The sequence below is a fragment of the Pinus tabuliformis genome, chromosome J (assembly GCF_031772625.1).
Source record: "Pinus tabuliformis cultivar Carrire ecotype Pingquan chromosome J, CPIR1, whole genome shotgun sequence".
Classification (NCBI taxonomy): domain Eukaryota; kingdom Viridiplantae; phylum Streptophyta; class Pinopsida; order Pinales; family Pinaceae; genus Pinus; species Pinus tabuliformis.
This window is the reverse complement of record NC_142295.1, coordinates 180,784,575-180,794,619: the sequence shown is the minus strand read 5'-3', so window position 1 is coordinate 180,794,619 and position 10,045 is coordinate 180,784,575. Positions and strand designations below refer to the sequence as shown.

Below are 10,045 nucleotides of genomic sequence, written 5' to 3'. Positions count from 1 at the left end.
TCTATGCTAGAGACTACGAGATTTAAGCCACATTTTGAGAGCTAGTCTCCAAAACACTACCCAAAACTTGATGAGACTTTCGAAGACAATAAATGACACCTAGACAAAGCCTTTAAAACAAAACTTGATCAAGGAATTTACCTGACCAAGCCCAACCATGATAGTGATTTTGTCAAACACATGATGAACATGCAACCTGCAGCTCATGAATGCAAGTCTGAACATAAGGATATGAAAACTTATATTAGGTTTAACAAGAAGAGTCATTTCCTTCTCACATTAATTGTCATAACACCAATTAGGTCTTGCGTTCCTTATTCATTTAGTGAGAAGTAAAAAGATGAAAGGAGCCATGACTAAGAAGTGTCATATAACCATGCTTATGACAAACATATAAGCGGATAAATAACAATGATATAACAACCATTAAAGTGACATCATAACAAGTACATTTAATGATCAAAAGAAAGAAAAATTTAGCTATTATTATACATAGGCAAAATCCAACTAGGGTCGGGACTTCCACGTACCACCTGATCATATATTAGCTGAACCAAATATTTCATTCAACCAATCACCCCCATGCCATTTCCAAACATGAATGCGGGATATCATGGGATAAACCAATAAAAAAACAACCAATAGAATCCAAAGGTTAAACAACCTCCACCCTCACCATAACATGATCTCACCTAAACCGGTGCATAGATCACAAAACTGAACTAAGCTTGGATGCCTCAAATTTCTTCTCCAATACCTTGAGGATTTTTTTGGTCCACACCCTTAGGCTGTACCATGTATCCCTCCATTACCAGTAAATGGATTTCTAGGCCTTTGGGAATTTTCTTGAGACCACCTCACCTGGATCCAAAATATTCCAACAATCTAAAGATGAAACCAAGAAAAGTCCCATCACACCATGGATATCCAGAAATGCCAAGGCAAGGCTAAAATCCACTGTCAAAAACCCAGAAAAATCCATGCCAATGACAACAAATGAACAAAATACCAACACGCAGATACCATGCATGTCAAAACTAGCTAGTAAGTCATACATGCAACCTATTACCTACAAGTATTACTACTAACATTGTTTGATCCAAAATTTCCTTGCTTGATCCTTGTTTTCCCTTGCTTTCCTTTTCCTTCCTTCACTTTCCTTGTCCTTCATTTGATTTTCTTGTCCTTCCTTTACTTGCTTGCTTTCCTCGTCCTCTCCGAAAATAATTCGAAAACTAAACTAAAAAAAGGATGTGAATTGATACTTACAATTCTTTTTATCATTGATGCCTCAACTTTCTTTAATTTTCCATTATTTTCCTTCATTTTCCTCCTCACGTGCAACGTTTGACATTTCACCTCCCTTTACTCATAATTTGCTTTATTTTAAAAAATAAAGTGTGAGAAATGTATTTTTTCATTTTTAAAGCCTTTTCCATTTCCTTTGCCAATTTCCCTTTAGCCATAAACACATCAATTAATGCCCACTAAGATATTTTTCCCAACATTCAACTTGGAATTAGTGACCCTTGTCCGTGGTTAACCTTTATTACATGAAATTTTGAGCCGAGGTTGTTAGATCTTACAAGATCAGGGTTGTGGTCGCAAATGTGTGATTAGTCTCATGATTCCTTGTGGCATAAAATTATGCACAGTTTGATCCATTTCGCTGAACCATAGGTGGTGTGAAATTTGTGGAAACTATTTGTAAAACTCCACATACGTTGTAGAAGGTGTGAGAAGTAGTTGGATATTTCATTAAACTTTTACTCTCTCCACAATGGTGTGTCAAAGGTTTCATTTTGTGTTTGCAAAACCAAGCCAATTCATAAAGTGAATTTCTTTTTTTATGAAGATTATAGTGTGCATAGATTAAGGGAGTCATGAGCGATTAGTTTTTTCATGATGAAAATAATTTATGAGATATAAGGAGTTAAATATCCTTTTTTAATGGTGAAAGTTAAAAATTTCTAATAGAAAGGTTTATTTATTAAAAAAGGGAAAATAAAGTTTTGTAAATAGAGTTTTGGTAAAAAGGAGAAAAATGGAGTGTTTTTTGAAGATTTATTTGTTTGCATGTTATTGATTTAAGAAAGATTTTTTGTCATCGTGTCAACTTCTTTCGCCGAGAAGTATTTGAACGAGTCCAAAAGACTTGGTGGAGGAAATTATACAAATTGGAAACTCAAGGTATTGACAATATTAGAGGGAAATAATTTGTATCCCCTAGTATGTGGGGTGGATCCCTAACCCACTACTACTACAACCATTCTAGATTGGGAAAAACAGGAAACAAAAGCGAAGGTGTTGCTATGACTGTCTGTTAGTGACAACATTATTCCTCATATTAGGGACTATAAAACATCCAAATAAACATGGGATGCTCTCAAAAGATTGTATGGAACATCTAATACCAACCGGATTTTGTTCTTAAAGACTAATATTTTGTCAATTAAAATGGGGGCCAATGAAAGTATAAGAAATTTCATTTCCTATGTCAAAGAGCTAAGTGATAAATTAGGAGACTGGTGAGAGGTGTCTAGTAATAACTTAGTTACCATCACATTGGATGACTTAGTACAAGATTATAAAACTTTAGTTTCAAGTCTCTCAGCTAGAGATAAGCCCGCTACTTTTGATGAATTGACAAGTACTCTTCTACAAGTGCGCAAGAGGATGAAGAACTTGAATTTGGGCTCTAGTAGCTCAGATATACAATTGGTAGCCAAGGCTAAGAAGTCATACAAAGGAAAGCCATGGAAGAAAAAAAAGGAGGCATGTTTCAAGCAAAGCAGAGAGGTATGTCACAATCTAAATTTCCAACTCATGATAAGAGAAATGATGACTGTTATTATTGTGGAAAACCTGGGAATCATGCTAAAGGTTGTTATAAAAGAAAATATAATGAGTCTAAATAAAGAAACATAAGGCATAATGTCAATTTTGTGGACAAAGAAACCTCAATTAATGATGGGTTTAAAAATCTCAAATTTTTTGTTTATAATGTTACATTGTCTTCTGAGACTAATGACGTGATTGTTTCATTGATTGTGGTGCATCACTCCATATGTATTGTAATAAATATTGGTTTGATGAATATCATAAGAATGTTGATGGAACATGTGTTTATATAGGAGATAACATATCCCTTAAAGTTCAAGTTTGTGGAATGATATGTGTGATGTTTCCTAATGGACAAGAGAGACAAATCCATGATGTGATGTATGTTCCTGATATCAAAACGAATTTAATTTATGTTTCTACTATTTCTAATCAAGATATAAAGGTGGAATTTATAAAATCATATTGGGTTTTTAAATACATCCAGGATTTCTACAAGGTTATCATTATAGGTACTAGAGTTGGAGGCTTGTATATGCTGAGTGTGACCAGGACATGACATCAAGCATTGACATCTACAACAATTTCAACAAAATATTTATCGCAATGATTTAATGTTACTTCAAAGAAAAACAATGAAAAATTATTGAAGGTATTCCTGTTATGAAGAATAATCATGTTGAATGTGAAGCTTGTGCACTTGGAAAATAACATAGAGAGGAATTTCCTGTACGTGAAGAACAAAGACAAAGAGAAATACTTGAATTAATTCGTACTAATGTATGTGGACCTATGCAAACTAGATCTCTTGTAGGAGCATTGTACTTTATTATTTTTGTTGATGATAGATCCAGAGATACTTGGGTCTATTTCATAAGAAGGAAAATTGATGTTTCTGAGTACTTTGAGTACTTTAAGGAATTCAAAAACATGGTGGAAAAACAAATTGGAAAATACATCAAATTATTAGATCTGATTAGGGGGGAGAATACAAATAAAGAGAATTTAATCAATATTGTAAAAGTAATGGGATTCTACAACAATTTACAGTGCCTCATACACCTCAGGAAAATGGAGTTGCTAAGAGGGAAAATTGAACAGTAGTGAAATGTGCACGGATCATGATTCAAGGTAAAAATATCTCTAATGTTTTTTGGGCTGAAGCCATTAATAATGTTTTTTATTTGAAAAATATGAGTCCAACAAAATGTTTAGATCTAAAAATACCTTTTGAAGCATTTTATGGATATAAACCAAAAGTGAATCATTTGAAAGATTTTGGATGCAAGGCACTTGCTCATATTCCAAAACATAAAAGAAGAAAACTTGATGAAAAATCAATTAAGTGCACATTCATTGGTTATTGTGATGATAAGAAAACATACAAGTTGTTTGATTCAAGTTCACATAAATGACTTGCAAGTAGGGATGTGGTGTTTCATGAGAATGTAGATGAAGACAATCATATTAGTGCATGACAAACTAATGATTATGTCAAAATAGAAATAAGTTTTGAATAGGAACAAGAATAGGTATAACAACATGTGCACGAACAAGTACACGTTCAAAAGTAGCAAGCATCTAGTAGTCATGACACTCCAAGAAGAGGACAAGGGATTCCATAAAGTAGAAAGAAGGAGGAAAGTAATAAAACTCCAATGAGGACATCAAGCCAAATTTAGCCACCTATTTGGCGTAAAGATTGTGCATTGATGTCTCATGTAATGAATGTTGTAGAACCCTCAAGTTATAAAGAATCTCAAGAATATAAAGAATGGAGATATGCAATGAATAAAGAATATAACTCCATAATGAAGAATGACACACTAGAATTAACAAAATTGCCTAAAATAAAGTTCCCACAGGATCCAAATGGTTGTTCAAACTAAAGTTTAATGCTAATGGAAATATTGATAAGTATAAAGGTAGATTGTTTGCAAAGGGCTATTCACGAAAGGAAGGCATTGATTATGGAGATACTTTTGCACCTGTAGCTATAAGATTAGAATCAAGATAGCATTAGCTACAAAACGAAATTGGAAAATGCATCGGTTAGATGTCAAATCTGATTTCTTGAATGGTGAATTAAAAGAACAATTTTATTTGGTTCAGCCTGAAGGATTTGTAAAGCAGGGACATGAGCATCTTGTTTGCAGATTAAAGAAAGTTTGGATTGGTTTGAAATAAGCAGCAAGATCTTGGTATGTGAAAATTGATTCATTCTTTTATGAAAAAGGTTTTGTGAGAAGAAAAGGTGATCCTAACATGTACATCAACAAAGATGCATATGGGAATATTGCCTTGATACCTTTATATGTTGATGATCTTATTGTGAGAGACAATGCATTTACATTGATTGAAGAAATTAACATTCAATTGTCACAAGTATTTGAAATGAAGAATCTTAGTGAATTGCATTATTGTTTTGGTCTTGAAATTTGGAGGGAATTTGGAAAGACAGTCATCGCACAAAGCAAATATGTAATGACAATCCTTGAAATATTTTACATGTTTAAATGCAAGCCAATGTCTACTCTTTTGGAACACAGTGCCAAGTTGTACAGTGATGATGGATCTAAATAGGTGAATGGAACTTTGTATCGTCAATTTGTAGGAATTTTGAACTACCTCACCACTACCATGCCATGCCAGATATAGCATATTCTATCATCGTCCTTAGTTAGCTTATGGCTAAGCCTTGTGAAAGCCATTAGAAAACAACAAGGAAGTCCTTCGATCTCTGAAGAGAACACTTTAGTTTGGTATTTTGTAGGCTAATGAATATGATGTTGAGTTGGAAGGATTTTCTGATTCAAATTTTGCTTGAAATCTTGATGACAAAAGACTAGCCTCTAGATATGCATTCAATTTAGGATTGGGAATCATACCATGGAGCGGCAAGAAACAACCAATTGTTTCTTTGTTATCCACAGAATTTGAATACAAAGGTTTCACCAATGCAACTTGTGAAGTTATTTGGTTAAGAAGGATTCTTGAAGATGTTCGAGAAAAGCAAAGAGGACCAACAAGTATCAAATGTGACAATGAGAGTTCCATTAAGTTGACAAATAATCTAGTTTATCATGCCAGAACAAAACATATTGAAGTCCAACATCATTTTGTAAGGGAAATGATACAATCAAATGGGATTCATTTAGTCTATTATAATACAAGCGAGAATGTAGATGACATCTTTACCAAGCCTCTTGGAAAATGAAATTTGAAATATGTAGACAACAACTAGGCATTGTTCAAAATCCATTTCTCCATTAAGAGGGGATGTTGGAATAATGTCAAAATGATGAGTCTTGATAGAGTTGATGAGCTGTGTCCTAGTAGTTAGTGTTTGAGTCTATTTGTCATGAGTTGTGTCTTGGTAATTTGTGTTGTGAGTCGGTGATCGAATTGTTTGGATCTAGATTTCCCTAGAAATTGTCTATGTATAACTATATAATATACTAATTGTCCAAACATTTTAATCTTTGAAAAATATTTTATTCATTTACATCTATCTAATTCTCTAATTATAATTTTTTTTTGTTGTATCTCCTAATTTTTATTCTAAGTCACATATTTATAGTTGTAAAGTCTCGTATACAGATATACCTATGTTACCATGAATAGTGTGTTTCAATATTATTGGAACCCATGTTTCCACACTACCATTTGGAGGAGATTTCTAGTTTTGAGTTGTGGCTCATCCCCGTCACTAGTTCATTTTATAAGCATAGCGAAAGAAAGCTCACCTCGTGTGATCTCTTCAAAAGTTTCATCAATCTCATACGATATTATATTGTGTATATAGAGAACATAATGTGTCCACATTGCAATCGTCTATTTCTACAAACGTATTAAGCACTGTTTTCTTACAGAGATTTCTTCCTTCAAGAAGGTCAATGAATGATTTCGTTAACTATTTATTACGTCATTGCAGACGTTTCAACTTGGAGAAGGTGGATGAATCCTGTCGTTAACTACTTATTACATGTCATTAAAGTTGGCGTATACATATTTCTCTATCAATTGTTCCAATTTCTTTCATGCCTACCGTACACCGTTAAATTTTTATGACACGAATGCTTTCGTACACTATTTCTTAGATGTCATCGAAGTTGGCATCCACATAGCGTACTCTAACTGTTAACTCTAGACGCTTATGTCCTTTTCTGGCCACCGTCATCCCTTTTGGTAAATTTTACCTAAACTTACTCGATTTTTTTCCCAAATAGTATGTTTTAGAGCATAATCCATGTTTTTAAGGGTTTAGTATTTAAAAATGTATCCTATACCCTACAAAATCATAATTTTTTTCAAAATTATAATCTCTAATTATGGAGAACCAAAAAAAAGCATTTAATAATTAAAGTACCTTTTTCTATGGACTATTTTTACGGTAATAATACATACATTTATAGGAATTTCTCTCTATTTACTTTTTTTTTGGGGCATTGAGTCTAATTTTTTTTGGGCATTGAGTTTAATTTTTTTTCCTTAAACTAAGTTTCAAAATTTAATGTTAAACTTCATAATGAAATGAGAATATTTTAATTCTAGATTTTGAAAATATAACTTTTTAAGAAACACATGTTTTTAATTTAATTAGATTTACTCAAACATGTTTGTAACTTAAAATTTAATTTGACAAAAATAATAAATATTTCAAAATCAATAAAAAATATATATATAATTAATAGAATAAGAATGGGGTTAGAGTATGCCCTAACACTGTTTCTGCTTGGCTCAAAGCTCATCTTCTTAGGACCTAAGAAAATAGGTTAACCGCCCAAGACCTAAAGGCATCTCTCACTAGTGAAAGCTTACCCCCTTACTGACCACCACCGGGTTATTTCAGTTGGCTGGCGTGGTTTTCCTTGATAAGGGTGATGAGTCACCCTACATTCGTTAATAACAACTAGATATGGTTGTCATCACTACTAGTTTGACAACCAATTAATAAAATAAAAACTAAATTTATCTAAATGATTGAATAATTATTTTTTAGATAAAATGTTATTTAAAATTCAATAAATTATAAATTTTCAAATTTACATAATTTAAATGTGTCTAAATTTTGCAAACCATGGAATTCATTTTATATTTAAAAATATAATTTAAATAAAGGAAATGAATAACCATTTCACATCATGACCGACGAAACGTCTCTTTTAATCAGAAGGCTCAGAATTTATCCAAACGGAGTTCGACAGGGATTCAAACTGCTTGACTTTGCACGGGTCGTAACGGGTTATAACATTTTGGATTGTTTGCACAGTTTCATCTCATTCATTTGCTGGATTTTGGATATATTCCATTGTCAAAATTTCAGTCGAATTTACATGGGAAGCTTACCAAAAATACAAGCAACTTCAGTGTCCTTATCTAGATCATCAAAATCCTTATAGAATAAAACGCATCTGAGAGACAATCCGATGAGTGAAGGATGGTAAAAGATTGTAGTTTTCAATAATATACTTTGCCTAGGTGTGGTGGTTTCTAAGAGAGTGGGATTTAAATTTTTTATCTTAGAATATTTTGGAATAACAAAATATTCTACTTTTCACCAAATTCAACAACCTCCGACCTTAAAAAAAATACCATTAACTATAGTTAATTTTGAATTAATTTTCATTTTATTAGATCAAAAACCAATATCGTCGATAGTTAGTCTTGAATTTTGAATTCAACTTCACATCATTTTATTTTATTTTATTGGTAATCAATTAGGAGTATGATCACTTATAAGAGGGGGGCTATTGGTGTTGAATGGGGAGTAACCGATAAGGCATTGTTAAAATTATATCAATTTTAGGAGTTGGGTGTGCTTGTATGCAGGGATCAAGAGTTTGGTCAGTGCAATCTTGGTAAAATTTTGTGTGGAGCTAAGAAGCTTAGAATTGGGTCAATCTGATCGGCCTTATATACAATCTAAGGAATCGGATTGCTGGGATTTTGAAGAAAACCATAGCAGAAAGTTCTTGGGTTGTCATGGAAGGGAGAAAATCGATGCTGGGGAGGTTTAAGGAAGATAATCATATTTACAAGTTCTTTGATTTTCAACGATCTGGAGGGATGGAGAAATCTGAGTGGATGCAAGAGTTTAATGAGGAGCATATATGGGGAAGTAATGATACACAGACCTCTGAGCAGGTTGGTTTTAAGGAAAGTTGTTGTATTAGTGTTGCAGTGGGTAGATCCATGGGAAAGGATGTAAATGATGACAATAGCAGGAGATCAGTAAAGATTCACAGGAAGGAATCAAATAATGAAGTGAATAATAAGAGGAGAATGAGGTACCAGTCTTCTGCACCTGTGAATATCCCGGAGTGGTCTCAGATGTCATGGGAGGAAAAGAACAATCAGAATTGGTGGAGTACAATTCCTGGGTTAGTTGATGATGATACCAGCGATGATGATGGAGGAGAGGATGGTGAGAGACAGATGATCCCACCTCATGAACTCATTGCCAGGCAACGTGACCGGAGTGGAGTAACTTCGTCCTCTGTATATGAAGGCGTTGGGAGGACACTCAAAGCAAGAGATGCGGTCTGGACTATTACTGGTTTTATTGAATGAAGTATCTTCAATCATTCGGTTTTGATATATTATATATGGTTGTAATAAATTTATGTAACTTGGATTGAAATTCCAGATTCTTAGGTGTTAGAATTGTAAATCACTCTGCAATTGATATCAATAAATAATGAGTTTTCTAATTATTATAAGTTTTTTTGGGATGTTTTTGTAGGAATATGGCAAAATAATTTTTGGTAAATTTTTTATTTTTGATTTTTAAAAACGTATTTTTCGTACATTTTTTATTTTTGATTTTTAAAAACGTATTTTTCATTTATGAAATATTTAAATGTACCAAATTAAAATGATTAAAACAAATTCACAACTCAAATTTGTGATTTCAAAAAATCTCTCACAAATTTTAAGCAAATTTACAGGAAAAATATCTGAAAACACTCATAAAAAATATAAAAATAAAAGATAAACTACGGCATAAAAGAGAACTCTTCCTTGTGCTTCTGAAATACTTCAACTCTACTCTATGTGTCTGAACGATAGCTACACTGTGTTGGGTTTTTGAGGTTTTAACAGGTCAAATATAAAATGTATGTTAATATTCAAAGATCTAGCTACAGGGTGTTAAGTTTTGGAATTCTTACTTACAGTATTTAAAGGTACAGTTAGCTTTAAG

General features: G+C 32.8%; 1 protein-coding gene across 1 annotated transcript; it reads left to right on the top strand.

Moving 5' to 3' along the window:
• Positions 1-8,600: 8,600 nt before the first annotated feature.
• LOC149226269 (protein S40-1-like) lies at positions 8,601-9,509 on the top strand. Its single transcript, XM_089375254.1, has one exon. It carries the CDS (start codon positions 8,827-8,829, stop codon positions 9,412-9,414), a length of 588 nt encoding a protein of 195 aa, XP_089231380.1. The 5' UTR covers positions 8,601-8,826; the 3' UTR covers positions 9,415-9,509.
• Positions 9,510-10,045: the final 536 nt, after the last annotated feature.

Coding starts and splice junctions, on each gene's coding strand:
- LOC149226269 (XM_089375254.1), top strand. CDS start 8,827: ATGGAAGGGAGAAAATCGATGCTGGGGAGGTTTAAGGAAGATAATCAT.